The 27,402-nt window shown below is 39.5% G+C and overlaps 1 protein-coding gene across 1 annotated transcript; it reads right to left on the bottom strand.

The window, feature by feature from the left end:
- Nucleotides 1–1,611: 1,611 nt before the first annotated feature.
- On the bottom strand, nt 1,612–21,696 carry LOC104968067 (thrombospondin type-1 domain-containing protein 7A-like). Its single transcript, XM_010797625.1, has 10 exons — nt 21,584–21,696; nt 20,894–21,011; nt 17,797–17,942; nt 16,462–16,636; nt 11,651–11,824; nt 7,720–7,818; nt 6,523–6,605; nt 4,688–4,901; nt 2,097–2,184; nt 1,612–1,891 (listed from the first exon to the last, which is right to left on the bottom strand). The coding sequence occupies exons 1-10, from the start codon at nt 21,638–21,640 to the stop codon at nt 1,753–1,755; spliced, it is 1,293 nt and encodes a 430-aa protein (XP_010795927.1). The 5' UTR covers nt 21,641–21,696; the 3' UTR covers nt 1,612–1,752.
- Between the last annotated feature and the right edge of the window lie 5,706 nt (nt 21,697–27,402).

Below are 27,402 nucleotides of genomic sequence, written 5' to 3'. Positions count from 1 at the left end.
TTTTACCAACAGTCCAAATACCCTAGTTCAAAACCAACCAAAGGAAGACTGCAAATCCTCTTTGGCCGGCATTTTAGCTGGTAAAAAATAGTTAATGAATGAAAGTTGATCAACAACAAATATTCCTACAGAAATAAGAGAATAGGTTGTGTTAAATAAAATGTTGTACACTATGTTTTTCTCACGCTGAATACCGACATTATTATGTTTAATGCGTTTTGAGTTCTGGATTTGGCAGGTAAACAAATGAGGGAAATAAAAGGAAATGCATTCTGCACTTCCTCTGTCAGCCACCAGAGGGCAGCGGGACTCCATGCTACAGAGACTTCAGTGATTGTAGATCTAAATCTGATTTGTTGTACAGAAACAAGTTCCTGCCTGCAGTAACGTCCTCGCTTCTTCATCTGTATTCATCTGTCAGCTGTCAGGAGATCTGCTCTTCCAACTACAGCGTTACGAGAGCTTTATTAACCAATGAAAAGCTGTTTAAGCAACACAAACACATCAACATACCTGTGGGAATGTAGCAACATAATGAAAGTGCAAGTGATTAATTTTGGACCCACACTACGTCATTACTTACTTGTATGAATACACAATGTGATTCACTGTTGATACTATACTAAGCTATATTCGGTTTACCCCTCCTGGTTAAAGAGACCCAACACTGATTGCTTTGCTTACGAGACACATTTCCCTTTTAGATATTTTCAGATCATATTCATCACATCTTATAGAGAGACTTTGTTTAGAACTTATTTACTTAAGTTAAACGATAAATAACCTCCCCTTAATCAAACTCAGTCCAGCTTTATGATTCTGTTGAGGAAATATTTTATAAAAGAATGTTACCAAACGTGTTTTTGTTTTGACATATTTTCTACATATGTCGTTTTTTGCCTTTTTTGGACATGTGTTGTTTTTCATATTTCTGACAGACTAAACTATTTCCAGTTTTTTTGCCTGTATTCGACGTACTATATTATGCTGTTTTTTTGTGAAGTTTGGACATGCTATACTACAGTATGTCTTTTTTTTGCATATATTCCAAATACTATACTATGTTGTTTTTTGCATATTTGCGAGATTCTACATTATTAGGTAAGCAAACGTAAAAAATGACGGCCTTTCATCAATACATCAGTATCATTTTTGAAGGCCTTCTTAATATCCATATATTATTAAGGTTCATTTTGTTTTTTGTTGAATAAAGTAAAGTGTTATCATTCATTGCTTTGATTGATTTACTCTTAAAGTATTAATGTAGTCTGATGATTTAAGCATTTTGTGTATGTGTTGTACTTTATGTCTTTGGTGTAAAGCACCTTGTAATCAATAGACGTTTTAATAAACTCTTTATTATATTCTACAGAAACCAATTGGTATTCCTACCTGGTTTGACAGATCTGTGTGGCCTTACCTTGTGTGTGTGTATTTTTAAAAGGAAAAAATAAAGGTTGAGATGTAAACATATGAATCTGAGGTGGGTCACTTTAAAAGCAGGTATAAAGAGAAGGTGAATAATGAACAGGGAGGCACCAGGTTTGTGGTCTACACGCTCTAAAAATGGACTAAAGGAGATATTTCTGGATGGTTTGTCCTCACCTGCACCAGCACCTTCACTCAGCTAGTCAGGCAGGACATGTGACACTTTAGACAGAGGTCACGGGGAAAGGTCAAGGACAGCAGGTACTTATACTGGAGAGTGTTTTGAGGGGGGGGGGTGCGGGGTGAACCCTCCACATCCTTCCATTAGCTGCTTTGAGCGTGCTCTTGGCAATCGGGACAGGTGTAAATCATCTCATGTGCATTTTGGCCCATCCAGAGTGCCGTCCCATTGGCGTCAGACTCTTGGGCCTTAAGAGAGCGATGCACCTTGGCACAGGAGCTGCTGCTCTCACACAGAGGGTGGCATGAAGGAAGCAAAAAAACGGAAATAATAATAAAAACGGAAATAATAATAAGACAAACAAAAACAAAAAATGGCTGGACGACAGGAAGGGAAGAGGAGCTTTGACTCAAAGTGGGTGAGGGTAAAGACTTTGGTTTCATGATGAGGATGATGACAATAGGGGTAAATAAACTCGTCAACTCACCAAGCTAGGTATATCATAGACACTATGAATATGAGGAGCACAAAGGCTCCGGCTGCTACACCATACACCCACATCTTCAGCTTCCCATCTGTGGAGAAGGAGGCTCGTCAGTTCTTCTGTCGGGGTGCACTCACAGCCATTAAAGGCTGCAACAACTCATTCATTTTGTACACTTGTGCTGCTATTTCCCAGAAACTATCTTTAAAAATACAACCCGCAATTTACACTGACATTTCATTGTATGATTCAGGTCGGAACAAAATAATTACTAGTACTTAAATATAGGTACAGTGAGCATTTACTGGAAAAAAATAAGGATGTTTTTGTGTAACTACGATGTACCAGTGTTGGCATGTAACCAATTACATGTAGTCACGCACTAAGCTTAAGTATAACTTAGATGAACTCAAACTTTGCGTGAGTAAACCCAAGTGCTATTTTATGCTACCTTGTACTTTCTCTTTTGTTCACCCACACTTGTTTTCACGTTGTAAGTTAATAAATACATTTATACATGATGATGTATTTGTATGGATTTAGATAGTGACTATATAAAGTAGTTCAAATGAACTCCATATTGATCAAGTCTTCAACACAATTAAAGTGGTGTACACATAAATGCATCGATATATTATTATTATTCTTCTACCAACCCTGCCAGGTACCATAGCTCTGATCAGGGTTCTCCTCTAAACACGACTTTTTTCAACTTATTTCTTATTGCTGCTTAAAATAAGAACTCTTTATTTCTTATTTTCTCCAAAATGCCAATTTGTAAATACAGTTATCTTGTTTTGCTCAGCTGTACCAACAGTAACGCACAAGTTGGAACTAGTACATATGTTATAGGTACCTGAGGCATACAAGAAAAAATGACATTGTAACAATTAAGTCTAACTTTTTCTTCTCTCAAAGCTCACCGTTATTAAGTAAAACAAGCATTTGGAAGACAAGCGGTACAAAGGTTACTGTATGAGATGGTGTCTGAGGTTCCTGCTCCTGACAGACGTTAATTGAGTCTGTTGTGCACTTTTGCATCCTTAGTGTTTATGTTGCTGTCATGCACCATCAGTCACAACAGTGTGTGCAGATGCAGCTCTCAAAGCTTAATGTAGCAGCAGTTCAGAGGTTCAAACATTCATCAGAACAGACGGGAAATATTGTTTTAATGAGTCAGTTTTATGTCATGCAAGACCAAATATGTTAAACCTGATGTTAATTAGATCTGTCGACACTAAGTCTGCCGAACATAGACTGGAAGTAAAGTGCATTCTGTTGCCGTCTTATGAAAACCTCTCAGCTTTATGACTTAACTTCACTTCATGGATTACACAGTGCTCTGCAGGTTGGAGAAATGTGGCTTCCTTAAACCTTTTCCCTTCAGATAAACTTAAAGGCACTTGTTTTTCTTATCCACTGCTGCAAGTTCAAATATTCCCAAAACAAGTTCCTGAAACTACCATACACAGTGATTCAAGTCGGGATTTCAAGTGGGGGATTAAGAAATGATGTGTGATTGTTTACTCACATTTATCTTGGCAGGGTGACAGTGTTTGTGCAAGTTGTTGCACATTTGTTGCCAATATAAGCTGATTTATAGCCATTAGCTAAATGGGATTTTCATCATTTTTTGGCTGTTGTAAGATTGATTTATTTGGGGAATGAACTTTGTCTTAATGTACTATTCAAAGGCTCTTATTTTCTGCCGGTTTTCAAATCCTAATAACTGAAACCACCAACAAAAAAAGAGTCCAACATGTTTTACTCTGACAATACAGTATTGTCAGAGTAACATTTCCCCAAACATAAAACATACAAAGTCCAAATCCTTCTGAACTTCCTCCACTTTTCTGACTTTTCTTTTGTTGGTGGTTTCTTTTATTAGGATTTGACAACCGCAGAGGTGGGAAGTAGTGGAGTACAAATACTTTGTTACTGTACTTAAGTACATTTTTCTGGTATCAATACTTTACTCCACTACTTTTTGACACTGATACTGACGACACAAATACCTGTACTTTCTACTTCTTGCATTTTCAAAACAGGCTTGTTCCTTTAGTTTTAATCTGTGTTTGGTGGCGTGATCATTATTATTTAGAGTCATTGCGTTCCTATTGATTTGAACACAATCCGTGTATCCATCATTTCCTGGTCTTTTCTAAAGAGGAGGGACCAATGAAAACGTTGTCATGTTGCCGTTGTTCAGCATGGAAACATTCATTAGCTAACAATGACATTATTGTTCTATGAATATAAAGGGAGGTCAGGTACTCTATAAAACAGTTGGTAGTTATGGGTAATTTTTACTTAAGTACATTTCAAAGCCCATACTTCTTTGCTGTTAATTGAGTAAAAATGTTTAGTCAGTACTTCTACTTTACCAGAGCATTTTTAAACATGAGTATCTGTACTTCTACTTGAGTAAAGGATGTGTGTACTCGTGCTATCTCTGGACAACCGGCAGAAAATAAGAGCCTTATAAGAGTACATTAAGGCAGGGTTTGCTCCCCAAAACATGACCGTTAAGAGATAAAAGGTTTTCACTTGACAGCAACAGAATAAAGTGAGTGCCTGTAGCCTGGTGGTCTGACCTGGTCCGTAGGGCTGCAGGTACCAGGTCCGCCCGCTGCGTCCTGGCTGGAGGGTGCTGGGCAGCGTGGGGTTAATGGCACGACTGGTCTTCACGTCCCCCTTCTTGTCCCCCGCTGTGGGGATCTCCAGGATTGGGATGGGGGCGCACTGATCCAGCTGCCCCACGGGGGACAGCACCTCTGTGAAGCCCTCCTCACACACGCACACAGCAGCCTGCAGGGGGCAGCGCAGCATCATGTTGTTACAGTACATCGAATCATGAAGGGGCTTGTCAGGATGGAAGTGAATGAATCGAAGGGTGCTTTTTGTTGTTGTGGAAGATGCCTTGGACATTGGTATAGAAAGGTTAATTAATATTGTTTACTGAGCATTAGCTTCAAGAAAGAGCAAGTCTGGGGACAGTATTTATTATAAATATAGCTGTTTCTGTCTTTTAGACTGCTATAAATGTGGTGAACAATTTTCTTTTAGAAATGTATTTCAGTATAACTCCTGCTATTCTTATTTGTATTTAACATGTTGTACCCAGCTTTAAAAGACTCACTGAGATAAAAAATATGTTTCTTCAATAGTGTCCTGACTAAGAAAGTCAGTGACACCGTTAGTGACATAAACATGACTTTAAAATAAATTAAAAAATATTTACATAATAATAAAAACATAAAAAAACATTGGACAACATTCAAAACCAGTCATTAAGAATCCCTTGAAATGCATCCAGAGAGACCAGCTCCAGAGGATTCAGGTGATTATGGAATCGATTACAAGCTGGAGGAGCCATATATTTAAATGTGCTTTTCCCATTTCAGTACAGACTTTCCTGGCAGTTAGTAGGAAGTGTCCTGAGAGCGAAGAAAAAAGCTTATTTTAGTTTTATATTAGATATTTAGAGCAGTCCAAGAACAGCCTTATACAAATATGCAAATAGTTAAGTCTACGGGGGTGTGAAAGACAGACCATCAAACCTGATTATAAAAGAGCACTGACGAGATCGGACTCTGAGTTTTGAAATAAATCTCAGTGCTCCATTGAAGACAGTATCTAGGGGATCTAGGCCTGCATGTATACAAATTGGCCATTGTCCAGCGCCGAAATACAGGTGGATGCAACAAATCGCCCTTAGGCCTTAAAGGAAAGCAAGATATGTTTCTAAAAGAAAAAACCTCAGAAATCATCAATTATAGTTCCTAGAAACTTGTATACATACTCCTTCATTACCATATAGTTGATACACGTCTCTCTTAAACAGTAAGTATAAAAAAATATATCCTTAATGAAGGTATGATGCAATGCAGGACTGTTGTATTAGGCTGCATGTGTTTCGGTTTATTTAACTGTGTAGGGAAGATCAGGCTGGTCCTAAGTGTGCTTCTCATCAGATGATTTGTTTATTATGTAGTGACTAGGTCTGTTGGGTGATAACAACACAAGGTCCAAATCAGTTTGAAAAAGATATACAAAAAGATAAACTTTGAGACAGGCCATCTGCTGAATCTGGATAATCTAAAACGTATTGTCCTGATTTCTATGCAGCGGAGGTGAGTGACACTAAGGGAAAATGGGTTTTACATCTTCATGCTGCCATCATTTTATTCCCTGCTGCATTCAAATTCAATTCTGGCAGCAGAGTGTCAGAACGAGTAGAGACACTGCCATTCATCCAGAGAACCTGTGCTTTCATATATACGTCGTTCTTATTGTTTTTATTCAGTTTACCCTGTTTTTTATTGTGCATTTTTGTCTGTAAACCACATTTTTCTCTACGAGATTTTCTTTTTCATTTTTTTTCTATATGCAGTCAAAACTGCAGATATGAGAACAAAGAGCTGCTCACCTCACTGCAGAAAGACTTGGGCATGAGGCAGAGAGGGTCACAGGAGCTGTTATCCACTGGAGGGTTCATAGGAGGGCAACCTCCTGTGGGTAAGAACACAATCAAATCAGGCAGAGTAAATGTTGTTTGAGAGGAACACAACATCAACATTATCTGTGTGTCCTGCCAGATATCCTGCCTTTGTGACCTCAAGTAATACCATTTTATTTTTCATTTTAAACACAGCGTATGTTTGGATATAAATGTAGGTTGATGTTGCCAGGTTTATTTTTGAAACCATTGAAAGTAGGAAACCACATGTTTGTGTGTGCAGAGATGACGGGCTGTACAGGCAGACATCGCCCACCACCTTCGCTCCATATAGAAATAGGCCCCTTGTTTTCTTTCCAAAGAGTGTTATATTTCTGACATGTGTTGCGTCAATTCTTCCTCCTACATAAACCTGCCACTTACTGATGGGGACAAACTGTTGAGCTGCAGACTGCTGCAACATGTCAGTGTTTCACTTTCAGATACATTTAAACTCATCAGCTCCAAATATTATCGGTTGATGTTTCCAAAATCATTTCACTCTTTCTACATAAACAAAGATCTACTTACAGCCCCTCATGTCTAGTCATGTGTCTGCAGACTCTATCCAGTTCAACCCATATAAACCACTTTGAAACCATACAACCCATATTTATTTAGCTTTTCTCTGGTTTTTGGAATACTTTTCAGAGCTGAAACAATACATTGGTTAGTCAATCGACACAGAGAACAATGTATTAACTACTTTAAGTCCTTTTTATATTTGCTAGTTTCTAAAGCTAGTATGATAAAGATATTTGACTGAATATCTGGGGTTTTTGGTTACTGTTGCTCTGACAAAAAGAGCACATTTAAGGTCTTTGGGTTCGGGCTTTAGGCTTCTTTTTCAGTATTCATGAACCAAATCAATAAATAGAGAGTATCCGAAAAGGTAAAATCATCAAGCAGTTGAAATGAATAAAGTGCAAACATTAGAGTAAGGTCTGATCAAACCTGCTCTTGTGGGAAGAAACACGTTTTCTTTACTCTCCTATCTTGTTAATCATGTAATCATATTTAAATGCACCAGGTTTATTTAAGTAAGTTGTGCAGAACCAGTAACTTAAAAAAAAAACGTGTTTAATGTACTATAATACAAGCTCCATCGTGACACTCAGAGTTCCTTACCGGTGACATTGAGTCCATCGGAGCGCTGGCACCAGATAGAGGGGCGGGTGGAGTTTTGACGGCCGCCGCTGAACCATTTGTACTCGTAACATTGGCCCCCTGAGAGAGAAATAAAAAGCAATCAACATCTATAGAGACTGTATAGTGGGAGTCTGCAGTGAAGACCATTAATCAGAAGAGTGACGGATTAATAAAGCAGCTGCTAAGTTATGGTTCTATAATAGGCTGCTGTCATATAATATCACTATCAGCGTGTCCTCACAGAGAGGTCCAGTTCAATGTTTTAATCTTCAGTAAGAGCTTTTGCTTAATGACTTTCTATCAATGCTATTACGACTTTATCAATACCTCCATCAGTGCAGTAAATGACCATATTTCCCTATGGAGTCCTGTGTAACCAATCATCTGTCCAGGCCTTTCGGCTTGGTAAATGAACAATTTAACCTTGAACAAAGGAAATATCTGTTCTCAATCGGCTTGGGTACAGTATCAAAGCTCCAGTCGATGGCTGGGCTCTATCTGCAGCTTTCACAGGACGATTTGTCTGCCGCTGCGACAACTTCACCCTTTATGTTCTTCACTTTTCTCATTCCTCTGCCTTTTTGTGCTTTGGTACAGCAAAGGCAATTTCTCCAATAAGTTAACGTATCATTGAATCACTCACTTCAGCCAGCACTTCCCACCATCTTTACGAGCAGAATAGAGTTTTACTATTGTTGAAATATTTCTCAGAGGACCAGACGCTCTGGAAGCAGAGATAATGTCACTAGTTAGCCCCCTTTAAAATCACATACCATAATGAAAGCCTCTGTTAAAGAATAGATGGCTATTTTTAAGTCTATAAACCAACAGCAGATTTGTGTTGGCTTTACCTTCCATTATCCCTGATTCCACGGTCACTAATCGGTGAAAACACATTTGCTATTCAGTTTATGCGGTGAGGGACTGTTCAAAAATGGACTGAGAGGGGTTTGACTTTATTATTCACCCTTTAGCCAAGCGAGCACCACCAGCAGCTCAACGATTACTTATTATCCAGGGGAATACTTCAACATCTAGAGGTGGATTGCCAAAACATGTTCTGCATATACTGTAAGTGTACGATTCAAAGAAAACAATATACCTGCTAATTATGATATCAGCACAATTAAATTGTCATTGTTAGCTGTTTAGCATTTAGCTCAAAGCAGCACTGTGCCAAAGTACAGCCGCTAGTGTGGCTGTAGAGCCTTCCAAAGAGATATTCACATTTCTCTCACTTTGGATTGAGAAATACAGTATTTATCCCTTACCTAAGAAAAAAAAGGTTTTTTATTAAATTCATTTTTTTTTCTCCTCATCTACCCCTCCCTAAGCTCTCTTGTCCTCGATATGAACTAATAGTTATTTTTCAGTGACAGCGATGACTAATAATAACTGAGGCGTGGATTGTCTGGTTTTTGTTATTCAACCAGTCGATAACTAATAACCTCACACATCTACACAGAAAGTAGATATAGTCCTTTTAAGCTGTTAGTTGGATGTGCTCTTATAACAGGACTGCTGTTCTCTACTTGTTGCAAAACAAACCTTTATGACCAATAGAGCAGAAAGAAGTAAAGAACAGAGACAGGAAACACGGGAGAGAGTCAGCCCAGGAGTCACAGCGGTTGTGTGGTTTCTATCTTAACCATTACACCACTGGGGCGCCCCCACAAGATTCCTTTTTAATGTTACTATTTGATCTCCCTTTCTCCGTCACCGCCTTTCTTTTCCCCCTCGCTCCTCTCCCTCTTCCTCCCCTGCCTTTACTGGTTCTACTGGGCCACTCCTCCCCCTGAGCCTTCAGTGCTGCTGTGAAAGCAGGTCAGGCTGCTGAAGACTGCTGTGGGGATGTGTACAGTAGCCAGGGAGGAAGAAGAGGAAGAGCGGGAGGAGACGAAGAGGGGGGGGGGCGTCCGCTCTACAGAATGACCCCATGGCTACTGAGCTTTGGTGGTGATGCTGGTGATTTACAGCCCACGCTGCACCTAATGGGTGATTAACGCGCCCCAGGAACCGCAATGATCAACAGTAAATGAGCGCGGGGGTTTCCTCCGTTTTGAGATCTGACTGGAGAAAAGGAGGGCGACTATTGACCCGAGTGCACGGAGGAGAAACAAAGAGATGGCAGTAGATAGTGATTTAGTTTTTTCAGCCTTGTACCAAGGTGGCTCAGTGGTAACACTGTCACCTGCCAGGAAGAAAAACCATCATCTGATTCCAGCTGCAAATCCCTTCTTCACTAACTGGGTTCTCTTTAAGTGTGGGCGGTATATCGGATATACTCATCGTATTGTGGCTTTTTCTCGTGGGATGTAAAAAATGACTATATCTTAAAACATAGAGTACAAGTTGTCACATCATTTCTTAAAGCCCCCGGCAGGAAATTAGCTTTGTTTCTTTCTCCCTCTCAGAAACACACACTCCTGGGCGAGTGTGCTTGACGTTTAAGCTTTCTGTTTTTGTATCTGGAGAGAACAAGGGATCGGGGAAAGTGAGAACGACAGAAGTGAAGCACCAGAACAAGTTTAAACACATCAAATTCGAAAACTATAATGAAAGACGCCAGCCTCCTCCAAAAGGGCCATCAAACTAGCCCCCAAGTGATTGTTGTAAATGTTTGTGCCATGCATTGCTGTGCAAACTTAAAAATAAATGATGAAGACCTTCCAATGAACGTGTTGAATATAAAAATATAACTATATATTAATTTGAAACCGCAATGATTTTCAAATATGTGAATAATTAGTCAAACTTAACTGTAAAGAATCCATTTGCAAAGACTAATCTTACTTTACAATGACAGAAATGCACCTCAGAATATCATTCAGAACATTCCTGTTTCCACAGTCTGACTTTAAGATAATAGCAAACCATGCGAGTGTCACTCGGAAAATACCAGGTCATTCTGAATTTCATAATAAAAGCCGGCTAAAAAGATTGTAAACGAGCTGTGTTCCCTTTAAAATTCAGATTTATTTACAAGAATGACCATGCTGCAACAGTCATAAGCCTTGGGCAGTTAAACCAAACACTAATGTTATTTAAGAAAATCGCATGATATACTGTATACTGGCGACGCCTAAACATATCAAGAGATTATTTATAAGCTATTACACCAGCCCTAGTTCTATGTGGGTTTTTTTTCTGGTGTCCCAGTTTCCTTTCACAGCCCAACACATAGTTCAGATGGATGGAGGACTAAAAAGCCTTCAGGTATGACCCTGAGTGCAAGTGTCTCTCTGTGTTATCCCGCTGATACACTGACAAGAACCCCATCCGGGTTTCCTGCCTTCAACCAAAGCTGAGGCAGACTTCACTTCTCCATGATCGTACAATAAAGAACTTGTAGGCAAAATAAAGTTAATGAATAAATCACGGTTCGGGCCTGCTGGCTTTTTTGGCATGTAATTAAAATACCTTGCTCTTATTAAAGGTCACCTATTATGCAAAATCCACTTTTTCATGTCTTTTAAACATAAACACGTGTCCCATCTGTGTAAAGAGATTCTGGAAGTTTCAGGAAAAAAGATTTGCTCACTTTTTGTCCAGACACATTTATATAAAAACCTGTCTGAAAATGGGCTGATCAGATTTTGGCCACTTTATGATGTCATAACGATGTTTTGGCTTGTGTAAATCGCCAACCAAGGTAAACCCCGCCCACCTTATCACCTGAATCTCCTCCTAGAGCACCATTGTGTTCTTTTTAACCAAATATCTCTCAGAGGGGCGTGGGGAGTGGCTCCTTATTTTCATCTAAAGTAACAGACAGAGAATCAGCCCTGCACGCTGCAATGATCTGTTTGGTATTTGGAGCCAAACACTTCAGAGACATTTTTGTATATATCTGAGACCTTTAATATATTGATGAAAAAGAGTGTAATTGGAGACTTAAAAGAGTTCTCACCTGTGCAGGGCTGAGACTCCCAGGCCTGGTCGGGGCAGAGCTGCAGGTTCTCCGGCTCCTGGGCCAACACGGCCCGAGAGCGAACCTGAACAGAACCGAAGTCCACGCCGGCCCCTTTGGCGCAGACACTAACACAGGAGCTCCAGTCTGACCACTCCAACAGGTAGCATTCACCTGCAGGGGGCAAACAGACAGAATACATCATTGCTGGGACTGATATTGTAAGGGAGAGCAGAAATAATTCAAACTAAATGTGCCTCTGGTTCAAGTTTCCACAGTGTGAGGTTTTACTGCTTCCTTAATTGATTATGAAAATACTCTTTGGCTAATTGCCTGTTTGTTACTATGCACATAATCAGTTCAATTAGTAGGACAACAATACAATCAGCTTGGCCAAGATAAAACAGGTTCACCTTAAACAATTTAAACTGAGTCACTCTGTTCACTTTTATCTGTTCAGTCTGGAACATTTGAAATGACTGTCTGACCTGTAAAATAAAATGTCTCAGTCTAGCTTTGAGCAATATCTTCAATCTTTTAATTTCCTGAAAGCCAGTGTGCAGCCTCAGATCCCCCGGCAGGGTGGCCCTTCTACTAAAACTCAAATGTGACCAGGTTTTTGACATCAGGGCCCCAATTATTTGGAAAGACCTGCCTATGGAGGTTAACTGACAGAATCAGAATTCACATCTAGATTTAAAAGATTAGATGCGTTTTACTTCATGTCCAATATTCATTTTTATGTGTCCTCAATCTGTTGTTGTATCTTCTTGTTTTTGACTGATTTTCATAGCTCTTTTTAGACTTTTAGAAAGCTGTTTAAGATATGCAGAAATATCTGCACTGCAGCATTAGTGTGGGTCTTCTGATGGAAATCAGATCTTATACTTTTGGCAGTGCTTAGGCAATGTTTAACTATTAATCTATGTATGCGAACAGTTTAATCAGTTTTTTAATGAGACGTTAAGGTACGCAGTATACCGAATATCTATTTACATATTAAATCATGATGGTTGAGATGCTTTGAAGAGTTTCAGAAGGAGGGAGGTGTTAGTGAGAGGGCGGATTGGTTTTAATCCAAGCTGACAAGTGCAGCTCATCAAACAGCAGGGGAAATACAACATGGGTCAAGGGTGGCTGTGCATTTAAGAGTGTGTGTGTGTGTGTGTGTATGTGTGAGTGTGTGTGTGTATGCCAGGATTTCCAAGCTGTCCCCGGTTCTGCACAAACTTGAATTTCCTCCCAAATCAAACTACAGTATGTCCCTGCGCAGAAAACAGTCTGTGCTTTTGATTGCTGTTTGATCATTCAGTGCTCCTGCAGTTTGGCAAAAAGGGCTGGACTGACTCGTTATATAGGGCAGCGTTTCTCAGTGTTTTCCATCTTGGGGACCAGCAGACATCTGATGAGCTTTTTTTCCCTTTCCAAAACCCATGAGTGGAAACACATGCCCCACTCTTAACATATTAAATTAATATAGACAGTAGCACTTGCACATTTTGAGTTGAGTTGAAAATTCGAATATCTATTCCTATTTTTGTGTTTTGGCAGAAGCAAGTAACAAAAAAATCTGCCTTCAGGGATCGCTGATTTATATTTAAGCTGCAATGTGGGAAAATGCACCCTTCTTATCAGGCGGAATCATACATTGGGAGTTCAGCATCCCATCTTTTCTTATGGAAACCATTTGTACATTTGCCCTATTTACCAAAAGAAAATACTGATGTTCAATGTTCTGTGTGTCACACAATGTCGAGGTTGCACCTTGAGAATATGAAAGCAGTGCTGTGGTTGTTGGAGGAGCAGTGAAGCTTTGGAGCTGCAGACAGGCTGGACTCTGTCTGTCAGGAGCTGGGCAGAGCTCACCTGTCTGTCTCTGAGGCTGCAGAGCAACATAAAACCCAGCACCTGACAAGCCTCCATCACAAAACCTGACAACAAGTCATCAGACGCGACCTTTGAAGTGATAATCCCATCTGTGAGATTCTCCCTCTAGTTTTTCAGGGGTTGACATCCTTGGCGCTAAGCTGATATGTTGTTGCTCTTGCACTGCAGAGCTCAGACATTGCCTGCCAATCAAAGAGGGATCAATAGGCCATTTAATGCCATTTGCCTTACATGGAATATATTGAATTGATGAAGGCTTGTCCTTAATACCCTTGCTTCTGCTATTTAAAATAAAACAACCCTTCCATTGAAATAAATAAATGATTCATTGTTAGTTGAATCAGGACAAATTAGGGACACAAAGCTTGGCAAAGTAATATCAATCAAAATGCCAGACGGGTTGGTTTGTTTTCAAACCTCAGCAATAAACCACTATAGGAAATTCAATTATAAAATGTAACTATGCATCAGTGTATTGTTTAATACTGTATTTGACATTTATTTTTGCTTTTTGTCAGGTTAATCCCAACAGATGTCCATCTCAGAGACAGTGCTCTTCACTCACTGACATGAAAAACCAGCAGTGCCAGGTTTGAGGGTTTGTTACCCGCTGGGGCTACCCATGCGGAAAATGTGTGCACACATGGCTAACTAACAAGCATTGGGTGGTAAAATCAACCAAATGGTACATGACATCCTTCTTGTTATACTGTTTGATTTCTACACCCGAGTCTACTGAACAACAATGCACAGTTTAAAAAGGCATATATCAAACAAGGCTTTAAAAATTGTGTACACGAATCTATGCTGTTCAACCCTTTTCCTGAACAGTTAATGTCAAGTCATTATTAAGATATGTATACGTTATACTGTACATGTTGAAGCAGAGTGCATGGGGCCATACTCAGTATCTCAGATGTTTAGATGGCTGTTCCTTTGAAAACACCTTTCCAAAACCAAACCCAGTGTAGTATTGGACTAAAGTGTGGACAAGGTCGTAGACAGCTCAAAATAACCTGAGCTAATCTGTCGGGCTCCTAATTGAATTTGGGTCGGTTTACACTCCAGCCGGCCCTAGCCAACGTTACACAAGATAACATGACATTTCTCCTTAATAGTCCTTATCCACTAAGACTTCGCTGTTGTGTTGACTGTGTCATGCATCGCAAAGTGTCTTCTGGTTTCTGCTGGTTTAACCTGAGAGCAGCTCTGTATAAGTGCATTGTATTGTATTTCTTATTTTAAGCCTTTGATGTAATATTGAAATCCCTTTGAATTGCCAGTAAAACAAGTATGTATCAGCACCTCAATTCGTATAAGCCATGCCCTATAATTGGCGTTAAAAACACTTCTTCAATCTGTCTTTCTCGCAATCAACATCATCTTTCAGATGTGAGATGAATAAATGCATAACATTTGCACTTTATTGTCATTTACAGCACATCAGATTGTTATTCTGAGGCTGTTGCTCAGCTTGCCATCTTTTCTTTGTATCAGCCCTCAGGGTTTTTGTTATCTCGCCCACACAGATTATTGATTGCACCCCTTTTTTCTGTGCTATTTTATCTGTGTGAGTGTGTGCGTGTGTGTGTGTGTGTGCGTGCGTGCGCGTGCGTGCGTGTGTGTGTGTGTGTGTGTGTTTAAATCACTTTGCTACGATGTTTCAAAACTGTAAAAACGAAATAAATTGAATTTCGCTTTTCGGTCTATTTCATTTAAAGACCAGGTGGTCCAAGTAGTTTGTGCCTTTCACATAAAACTGAAAAAAACCTAAGGGCAATGGTGCCTCTGGCGTTTCGACAAACACCACTAACAACATTCACTGATAGAGGGCCTGTAAAGGACAAATGCACTAGTGTTTTGCCATCTTCAAGAGAGACTTCTAAGTGTATCCTTAATGGTAAAAAGTAAGGAAAGACATCAAGTTAACTGGGAGAAAATAGGTAAAAATGGAAGTCAATACGAGACCCAAATCTTCTTGTCGAGTATGAATGAAGACTTGCTTCCTTGCAAAAGAGAGTAGAGGGCTTCCGACAGGAAATTAAATGCTGTACCTACCATTAAATTGAACTCGCATAAAATGGCATTCAAAGCATCTGCAGCTGTATAATGTAGTCCATTTATTCTGTCCCAGGTATTCTCCTTCCACTCACTTTAAAGGTCATGAATACATACTGAGTGCTATTGGTTAGAGATAATAAACTCCACCCTGTAACCAAAGTATTTTTAGTGGCTGCTTTTTGATATAATTCAAACTGCTGACTAGTGTTGACTGTCTTCTGGTTTGTACTGAGAGCAGATCTGCAATGCAAAGCAGAGTTATAATGGAATATTTCACTAATCAATAAATCAATCATCTTGATTTATATATCACCTAGACCTTTGTAAAGAGCTCTGAACAACTGCTGTCAAAGATTTGACTGGGCTGAGGGGATGTATTATTTGTTTGGCCTCATTAACCCTCTATCACGAATAATGGTGATCGCAACATTCATGAAAATAATTGTAATTTACATTTTGGCCATAATCGTGCAGCTTTAAATTGAAATCAATGAAAGGGGTTTTGAAAATAATCGTAGTAAGGTAATAGTACCTCGTGCAGCACAGCAAGCTCAATCCGACCACATTTTGAAAGTATCATTAAGTAAGTAAGTAAGTCAAGTTTATTTATAAAGCGCTTTTCCCAGACATAGTTACAAAGGGCTTGACAAAGCATTACAACATCATACGAATCATAAAAGACGAAATGACCACACAAGCCACGTGTTAACAAGTGCTAAAAACACAATACATTGTGAAAAACACAACACACAATAAAAACACAATACAAATATAGAACAAAATAGAATAAAAGCACACAAGTTACCCAAACAGGAATGTCTTTAGATGACATTTCAAAGAGTCTACAGAGTCAGTGTCATTACCTGGGCAGGGCAGGTTGCAGGCCTCTTTCAGGACGATCTCAGTGTCTCCGTCCACGGCCAGCTTCAGGCTGTTGCACAGCTCCTCGTCCACCAAACTGCCTTCTCCTTCTCTGGAGCCGTCCGACACGTAGCAGGTCAGGTTCCTGTAGCGTGTACCGTGTCCACACACCACATTCTGACAGGACAGAAGAAGAAGGAGGATGATGAGTTACGGCAGTGAGAGAGGGGAGTTACAGGAACCAAAATGGGTTTGTTATATCTATGGGTGCAGATTTTGTCCATCAGTGATTTGAATTGAGTAAAACAATGGTGACAATTAAAGTCATTTGGATATACAAAGACAGGCTTGTCCTTATTACAATATACCGATTGCTTGATCTTATGTTGAAGTATATACAGTATTCATGTTGTATTCAACTGTATGAAATACTTTTCACATACCAAATAATTGAAATTTGTGACTGATAAGCCTTTCAACACTGAAATATAATGGAACATTTTTTAATTAATCTTCTATTGAGTTCCATTATAAAATCAATACCAGTCACTGTGAATAATATTTAAAATCTTTCTGAACAGACAAAAGTTTTCAGTCAAGATTGGGAAATAAAAGCAGAAATAACTCAGACATGTAATTAAAGTATGCACAGAGATGCTCAGTATTCAAACACTTATCTTGTCATATTTGTATTCAGTTCATCAACAAAAAAGAAGATTTTGACATCTTTTTGGTGGACTTCAAATAAATCTAAGCTGAAGATACCTCAAGGCTTTGAGTCCACTTCACTTGCTGCTTCACATTATAAGTCTTCATTGATTATTTGGCACTTGAAAGAGTTAATTGGAAGGAAATGACCTAAATTAATTATAAAAGGCATCATGTCTCCCTGTAGTCCCATAAAACTAACCCCTTCTTACGAAGTTTTCTCTTATGTCTTATAAAGCGATGCAGCAGACTCTTTTAATGATCCGGCCCGGTGTCACACAACTCAAGATGAAGTGTAAAGGCTGCCACATTTTTTGGCAAAGGCATTGAAATACAGTAATCCATCAGCGTTAAAGGTGCATTAGATTGATTTTTACTGTCCATCCCAACTGTATGCACATGGATTTGATGGGGTTGTTCATCAATACTAAAGACTCCATCATTTTTTTCAGGTTCTAATATTTCTGCCTTCTAAAATCCACTTTCTGGCTCAAATTCATGTGCGTATTGATCTCAGCAGTGCCAGGGACCTGTCAAAACTGCATTTCATGTAGCTGACAGAGGTCGATGTGATCATTCAAATGTAATGCTCCTGGATTATGGTATCATTTAATTATTTATTGGCGTACCTCCACCCGACACTCGGACCAGGGGCTGTACTGCCAGCGGTAGCAGGGCCGCACGGGGCAGGGCTTCCACTGCTCCATCTGGGGGGAGCACGGCCGGCCGTCGCCCTGCGAGGCCTGGACCACCGCCCGCTGCCGCCACATCTTACCTGGAGAAAACACACAGGACATCTTCAGTGTTTTATGTACTATACAGATCTGTACCAATTGTCTTTTGTTCTACATACTATACAAGGCTTCTATTAAGGTTTTCTAATAAGGCTTCAAATGTCTGTCGTCATACTTAATGTACATACTTTTTTTTAAATCCTCAACTTGAAGTGATTCATCTTTGAAATAAAAAAAATGATGAATATAAATACAAAGACAAATACATTTGAATACAGATTTGAATGGCAAAGTCACGAATAAAGCTTTGAACACTTTGTTAAAGCCCTAGAATTGTATCTTTAATGTTTGTGAAAGAAAGCAAAAATGACAGAAAGCAAGATGATTGGGGTAAACAGAACACCAGTGAGTCTATTTTAAAATTGTACTACAGGGTGTGTGCCAGTATTAAAACTTGAGTTTAGTTTTTCCACCGACATGATAGATCATTTTCTTAGTGGCTGTGTTTTAAATGCACAATAAACAAATGCAGACTGATTTTGGCATATAAAGTGACCACTGCGGTTTGCACAGCAGTCATCCATTCATTCTGTAAACAGCTTATTTAAAATGAATGTGTTTCTTTTGAATGCATTCAATTGATGTTGCCCTGGAAAAGAGCACTTCACTTAACAGAGCAGGCTTTTCTAAATGGTCTGAAACACAGCACTTGTTCTCTGCCATCTTGATTGGTTCTTGGTCCACTTGAGTAAAATGGCTTTCATCCACATCAATCAGCAAACTCTCAAGATAAATCTTGAATATTAAAGCCGCAAACACCTTGGAGACTTTGATTTAAGTGCAGAATTGAAGCTATGAATTAGTTGGAAAACTAAACACTTTCTGCTCACATGCAACCTTTCTATCTTCCTGTTTTAAACCGCCCTGGGAACCCTTCATATGTTGCATATCTCATTCTCGTTTTTCACCCTGCCTTGCCAGAAATATGCTCACATCAGAGCACAACGATACCAACCTACGACACCTCTCAACACAGAAAACACTATTCAGCCTTCCCACACATTTACACAAACTGTACAACCTCACATCCTGTTCCAACTAGAAAACATCCCACACACATTTACACACAAAACCACATCAAATAAGGTCCCCTTTTGCTCCGACAGCCTTTCTTGAACTTATGATTTAGCAACTATCGCTGTAGTGGCTCTTCTTCAAAGCGCTCCCCACAGCCCTGAGGAGCAGGAAGCTGTAATGGGACGGAATCCATTGTTTGAACCGCAAGAAACAACGACCAGGCAACAAGAGGACACATTTTCCTCAGCCATTTGGGAAGACCCTTAAATAAACATTTCTTCTCTTTTGCTATTGTGAGTTTTTCTGGCCAGCAAACCTCCAGTGGGAGCAGAAAGCATCTGATACGGGATTTTTCTAAGTTAACCAAGCTAGTATGTTTTGCAGAGCATTCATGTTTTACTCACACACATGCTTTTTAAAGCTTAATGTATTCAGGCTCGTTGAACCAATACCGCAAGGGTTATTTACTTGCATGTTCCTGCTTTACATTCATCCATTTATACATTAACAACTTGGGGCGTCTACTGCTGACATTTTCTTTAGATTTTGTCCTGTTACAAGAAGCAAAGGGGCTGTCAACCAAAGGTAAGGCCTGTTTTTTCAGCTGTACCTCCTTTTGTTCAACAAACATGAAATGCAGGATAATTACACATATAAAGATGCAGTCAGGAAGAGACCTTTCAAGGCTTTCTGAGCTGCATCAACTCTCACACAAGGAATAATTAGAAGAGAATATCCGCTGGATCTTAATGAGAGTCATGATAATTAACCTCAGATCCGCCCCTTCACATTACCACACTACATTAACGCTGTTATTGTCATCTACCTGATGACAGTGTTACGTTAATCTCAATCACACCAGGGATAGATGTGACCCTTGCTGTTGGACCTCTTCAATGATAACTTTTTTTTTTTAATTGGATGAGATCACACCATCCACATTGATACCTAGTGTCCTTTTAACTTTCACAAATGTCAGGCTTTCAATGTAAGAGTTTATAATCTCTCGTAGCGCAGCAATTTTTCCCACGCTTAGAATCTAATTGGGCCACCCAATTACATTTGGCAACCAATTGTATTACTATTATTGTCATTATTATTATGTATATTTTTTTATTTAACAACAGTTAAGGTGCTTTTCTCCTGGATTTGGTTGCTCTGGTATTTGCTTTTACTTTTTTCCTCACCCACACCCGCTCCCGAGACCACATCACTCCCGTCCTCCAGAACCTCCACTGGCTCCCCGTCCGTCAAAGAATCGACTTCAAAGTCCTCCTCATTACTCACAAAGCCCTCAACAATCAGGCCCCCCCCTTCCTCACAGACCTGCTGCACCACCACACCCCTTCCCGTTGCCTCCGCTCATCAGAAGCCGACCTCCTATCCATCTCCACCCGCATCAATCACAGGACCTGGGGGGACAGAGCCTTCTCCGTCGCTGCCCCCTCCCTCTGGAACTCACTTCCACAACCCATCAGAGACTGCACTGACCTCACCACCTTCGAAAAACTCACCTCTTCAATCTGGCTTTTAATGTGTGATTGATTTTGTATTATTTGACTTTAACTATATATTTATTTGTTGTTCCTTTCTTTTCTTTTCACTATATCTGTAAAGCGTCTTTGAGCACCTGTAAAAGCGCTAACAAAATAAATCTATTATTAATATTATTACTTTGATTTTATCAAACTATTGCACATAGTAAGTATTATATAGATATATATCAGTACATTGATCATTGTAAGATCAAGCTTTACAGCTGACCTTGTGTGTGACATGATGTGTTGATAGTAAAAGGTTAAAGATTTCTATTCTTGCTGCCAGTTCTTTGATCACACTGGAAATTACTCAAGGTTAAAATATCAGCTCAATGTCAACAACTATGTCAATTTAAAGGTTGATCTTCGAGTCTTACCTTCGAGTCCGCATGTCTGTGAACAGGCTGACCATGCGGACCACTCTGACAGCTGACAGTTGACGGGACACTCGACCACACAGGAGATGTTCATCTGCCACTTCTTCTCCAAATTCAACTGCAATATGTATGAAACAAAGAGGTTAATTCATGACAAATCATCAAACCAACAGTTGTGTCAAAGCCAAGTCAATCTGTTATGGCCTGAAAGCAGCTTGACCTCTCTGCCCTACAATTCCCAGAAGCCTTTGTTCTGGCAGGGGACACACTATGTTGGGCAGCATCAGGCCAGCAAGGTTGCACTATCAAAGCTGCTGTGAAAGCCATTCTGACACAATGTGTTTTTGTGAATGAGCCAGATGATGAAGTGGGCCAAGGGTTAACTAGCTGTGGGGACGGCTCTGCCACAGCCCGCCGGCTACAATTACAGCCAGCCCCGACACATTATGAATGAATAAAAGGCTCAGCCCGAAGCAATGACAACAATCTCTGCATGGGAATACTACTGAGAAATGGTGCTGCTGAGGGGCCAAAGTACTGTACGGTGACGGTAATATAATGCATGAGTGATGTGATAAAGTCATTAAGAAAAATGAGTGTGTCCAGAAAAAGAATAGTGAAAACTAAACTCGCCAAAAAACCAAAAGTCAAAGTAAAAAAGGGAGTAGCTGGAGGACTTGCACGTCTCACCTCCTCACAGAACTTCATATTGACTGATTTTCCGTCGCTGCGAACACAGTCGAGCATCCGGGTCTTGATGCCGCTCCCACACACAGCGTTAGGACTCAGCTGACAGGTACTCCAGTCTGAAAAACAACATATTCACATATTTATTATTTTGGCTGTAAAACTGGCAATATAAATGTATTAAAGCAGAGACAACTCCTGAAACATTGCACCAGTATACAGTAGATGTTTTCTACGGTACAACTACAATCCTCTTGCTGCTGAGCATCACAGAGTTGACTTTTCTGTATTTGTTTCTTAATGTTGCAAGAATTCGTGTTGATTGTACTTGGAAGTGTATTGTTTTGTTGACCTAACTCTAATGCAGCCTAGTGTTTAAACTGCAGTGTAACTGTATACCAAAAGCTCTCATCCAGACATTAATGATTCATCTAAAAGACACTAAAGAATACAACACCCTGAGTCATACATGTTCTTTTAACATAGTAAGTGCAAGTATAGGGAAAGCAGATTTTCAAACCTTTTAGTTTTTTAAAGTACAAGTCAAATCTAAGTCCTTTAAGAAACGTCAAGGATCAAATCCTCTTAAGCTAATTCAGTTAATATGTGTACGTATGAAAGTGTCTTATTTTTGTTTTATATTTGACTAGAACTAGAAAGTTTTACTTAAAATTCTCAAAGTGAGACACGACTCAGTGCAGTCAAATCAGTGACATGCCTGTGATATACTGTACATATACATATGTACATATATACATATACATATACAATACAATATTGGGAATTTTGAACAAGTCTGTATTTAAATCTGCATGCACTTGTTTTATGTGTAGGAGGTATCGTAAAAAAGCAGAAAACACAACATTGAATCCCTATCATCTTTAAAGTTGACAAGAGACATTTATCATCAAACAATTTGCATTCATTTCCTTCTTTAAATGTAAGAAGACACATGCATTGGCTTTAGCTGATATTTAAATGCATTTATCTGAACTATCCCCCTTATTTAAAGCAGTATTTTGTACCCTACTCACCAAATCATCAAGTTAGACATTCTGTTCAGATTTATTTCTCTGTCCCCTCTGCAAAACATTTGATTGGCAGAAGAGCGTTCATGTTCAAAGACCCAACTGACTGGAATACTTTACCTGCTGCTATTACATTACATTGCCGAGATACTTGAACTCTTTCACTTGGGGTAAGGACTCATTCCCTACTTGGAGTGGACAGTTCATTGGTTTCCTGCTGAGAACCATGTCCTCAGATTTGGAGGTGCTGATCCTCATCCCAGCCGCTTCACACTCGGTTGCGAACCGATCCAGTGAGTGCTGAAGGTCGCAGACCGATGAAGCCATCAGAACCACATCATCTGCAAAAAGCAGTGGTGCAATCCTTAGTCCACCGAACTGCAGACCTCCTCCCCCACGACTACGCCCTCGAAATCCGATCCATGTACATTACAAACAGGATTGGTGACAAAGTTGGCCTTGGCGGAGGCCAACCCTCACCTGAAATGGGTCCGACTTACTGCCGAGGACCCGGACACAGCTCTCGCTTTGGGAGTACAGAGATTGAATGGCCCTGAGTAGAGACTTCTCACCCCATACTCCCGCAGCACCTCCCACAGTGACTCCCTGGGAACCCGGTCATATGCCTTCTCCAAGTCTACAAAACACATGTAGACTGGATAAGCGTACTCCCAGGCCCCCTCCAGGATCCTTGCGAGAGTAAAAAGCTGATCCGTCGTTCCACGACCAGGACTGAATCCGCATTGTTCCTCCTCAATCTGAGGTTCGACAATCGGCCTGACCCTCCTTTCGAGTACCTTAGAGTAAACTTTCCCGGGGAGGCTGAGTAGTGTGATGCCTCTGTAATTGGCACACACCCTCTGATCCCCCTTTTTAAAAAGGGGAACCACCACCCCGGTCTGCCACTCCTTCGGTACTGTTTCCGACTTCCACGCAACGTTGATGAGACGTGTCAACCATGACAGTCCCTCAACACCCAGAGCCTTCAGCATTTCTGGGCGGATCTCATCCACCCCCGGGGCTTTGCCACTGTGAAGTTGTTTGACGACCTCAGTGACCTCCCCCCAGGAGATTGGTGTTGATCCCCCGTCATACTCCAGCTCTGCCTCTAACAAAGAGGGCGGAGTTGTCGGGTTCAGGAGTTCCTCAAAGTGCTCCTTCCAACGCCCTAACACTCCANTTTGCTAAGGGTTGTTCAACTTTTAAAAGATGTTTGAATGGTGATATACACAGTGATAGATGTTAAGCACTAACGTTTATAATAAATACATTTGTATTGATTTTTCAATACAAATGTATTTATTATAAACGTTAGTGCTTAACATCTATCACTGTGTATATCACCATTCAAACATCTTTTAAAAGTTGAACAACCCTTAGCAAAAAAATCTATAGAATACTATAGAAAAATCTATGGACGAATTCTATAGAAATTTTCTGTAGAATACTACAGGATTTTTGTGGATATACTATAGACATTTTACTATAGATTCTGGGAAATAATCTATATATACTATAGAAAAATCTATGGACGAATTCTAGAGACATTTTCTGTAGAATACTACAGGATTTTTGCGGATATACTATAGACATTTTACTATAGATTCTGGGAAATAATCTATAGAATACTATAGAAAAATCTATGGACGAATTCTATAGACATTTTCTGTAGAATACTACAGGATTTTTGCGAATATACTATAGAAATTGCCTACGTGTTTTACTATAGATTCTGGGAAATAATCTATAGAATACTATAGTACTATAGAAAATATATACTGTGTAGATGGTTTTTTTGTAGAAAATAATCTATAGAATCCTATAGAAAACCCCATGGATGCTTTCTATAGAACTTTTCTGTAGAATACCATTCTGTAGAATACTATATAATTTGTGACCTATATTCTATAGAATCTGTGGACATTTCTATAGAACTTCTTTGAAGAATACTATAGAATGTTTGCAGATATTCTATAGAATTTACCTATGGATTTTACTATAGATTCTGCAAAAATAATCTATAGAAAAATCTATTGATGTTTCTATAGAATTTCTGTAGAATATACTGCAGGATATTGGCAAATATTCTATAGAATTCATCTATGAATTTTACTATAGATTCCACCAAATAATCTATAGAATCCTATAGAAAATTGCTATTGTTTTCTATAAAATTGTTCTGCAGAACAGTACAGGATTGGTGTAGAAATTCTATAGAATTAACCTATAGATTTTCCTACAGATTTCTATAGATTTCTACAGAGATGTCATGAGTCGGTTCTGTCCTATAGAATTCTTTAGATTGTTATAGTTTTAATTTTAGAAGTTTATAGAAAAGTACACATTTATAGTATTCTACAGAATGATCTAGAGAATTCTATAGTATTCTATAGAATTCTTTAGCATGGCGACTATGTTCTATAACATGCTATTGATTTCTACAAGATTCTAGCTAGGATTTTATAGATTTTTTTGCTAAGGGATATCACCAGCCTTATCCTAAAAGTACTGTATTTCTATATATAATCTGAAAAATGTGTAGAGCTAAAGTGTATTTCACACTCGTCATAGCAAACGTCTATTTCTCTATATATGTAACTATGGTGAATTATTTATAAACGCAGTGAGAATATGGGAGAAACTTTCAGTCGGAAACTTTCCAGACCACAGCAGTTCAGGTGCCGTACCAGTGAGACAGTCCTTTCTGCAGTTAGCTTTTGGGAATTATTTCCAGTGCCACTCTGACTTTGTTTTAATCTCTCCTCACAGCAAAAAGCCAAAGAGACCTCAGAGACAGAGGCAACAAAACAACCGACTAAAACCTCTGACTCTCGCCTACGACGGGGACACGGACATGTAGTCCCTCGGAGACGCTTCACCATGCACTTCACCTGTCATAGAGACACCTCTTCACCACGCCATCACAGTGAGGAACACGGATGTTTGCAGCGTGAATGGACGCGTCACACCAGCGGCGAAATCACAGAAAATCCTCTTAGCAGAGACACTGGTTGGGTTTAACCGTTTCAAGTACGGCTCCATTCACTCTCCCTTTTTGTTTTTTAGTGTTGTTTCTTTTGCAAGAGCCTTCATGAAATCCACCCTGTTCAATGAGATGCCTTTTTTTGCCCCCCCCACGTGTCCATATGTCTCTAAAGGTTTGAGAGTCTGGGTGCAGAAGACAGAGCTCTCTGAACATGGCAAGCTCAAACTCTTCCCCCGCGCTTTTCCGCTTGTCCCTAAAAATGCTGAGTAGCTGGAGGCTTAGGATGCTCTGACGGTTCATACGTTGCCAAAAGTCACCGCAGGGAAGAGGAGGAGGAGGGAGAGGAAAATCTCCATAAAAAGGTTTGGATTCCTTTTTCTCAATCCTCAACTGGGTTCTGACTCAAATCTCTTTTGCAGTCTTGAACAAAAGGGAGGCATTTCTTCTCTTCTTCATTTGGAGGCCTGTGTTTGTGGGATAAACAGATCCGTACGATGCTGATGGAGCCTGCATCAGTTGTTCATGGAAACGGCCGCCTGCCTCCGCCCTTCCTTTGTTTCAGGCTCTACATTGCACTATATTAGTGCAGCATGATATGCACATGTGACTTCTACCTTCGATTGCCATAAAACACTGCCTCTTCCACAGAACAACCCGTAGAGCAGAGCAACACGAAAACATTCAAGAGAAACATGTTCTGCCAAACAGATGTGAATCTCAAGTAAATATATGTATAGATTTGGTTTCTCACCGCTGATTTCTTTTTGGTTGAAGTAAAGTACCTTTTGTGGTTTGTAGATTTCGTCCGGTGTTATCACTTTTTTTTCTGCCCAGATGTAATTAAAGATGACATCAGAGGGTGACTTTTTTTAAATGAAGCACCTGCTTTGATGTTATTTTAACCTTAAAGGATCTGATCAAATTCAATATTTTTACCTAAAGTGGTAACAAGATAAAACCTTTGCAGTGAATACAAAAAAAAGAAGGAACAATAAATGAAACCATGCAAATGTCATTTCTGCCTTACTGACGACAACTAAATACTAGCAGTCCTGTAAAAGAGTGTTTAATACTTGAATGGGGCAACTTATAAAATGCATTACATAAAAGCGTAGAGAAAACGACATTTTCTTTTTCAAAGCAAAGCCTCCTTCAGAGTTTTTAAACGTTTTCATGTAGCTATCCGTATCATAGGTGCTCTATCGTTTTTCAGTCACAATTCATTCGGGAAGTTATAGTTTAAAAAACAATGGGTACCACTTTACAATAAGACTAGCCTTATAAAGGATTCATAAAGGGATTATAATTAGGTTATTAATTAGGTTGCAAACACTTTATTAAGAACCATTTATAAACCAGTTCTCACATAGACACAGGCTCACTATTTGGCAAGATGACTAAGCCTTACATTGGCTACTTAGCGAGAATCAACTCAGTGAACAACAGATACCAAGGATGCTGGCTGATGAAGGAGACGAAGTAAGCTAAGTAGCCAATATAAGACTTAGCAGGACAGATACATGTGGGCTCACTATTTGGCAAGCAACCGGTCACAGTTGCCCTGTTTATCTCATGTCTTATAAAAGCTTATTAATGATTTATAAAGTGTTCACAACCTAATTAATACATGAATTACAGACTATTAGTAAACTCTTTATAAGGGTAGTCTTATTGTATATTAGTGGTACCAAACAATCTGTACAAAGAAATAACATGTTAATAATATAATAATAGGAGAACACGCTTCTGCTGAGTTCAACGTAAAAGCAAAACTGGTGTGGAGAATGTTTACTTGTTTGTTTTGGGAT

This window comes from Notothenia coriiceps, unplaced genomic scaffold (assembly GCF_000735185.1).
Source record: "Notothenia coriiceps isolate Sejong01 unplaced genomic scaffold, NC01 NC01_scaffold00038207, whole genome shotgun sequence".
Classification (NCBI taxonomy): Eukaryota; Metazoa; Chordata; class Actinopteri; order Perciformes; family Nototheniidae; genus Notothenia; species Notothenia coriiceps.
Note: the sequence above shows the minus strand (reverse complement) of the source record. Positions and strands in the feature narration are given on the sequence as shown.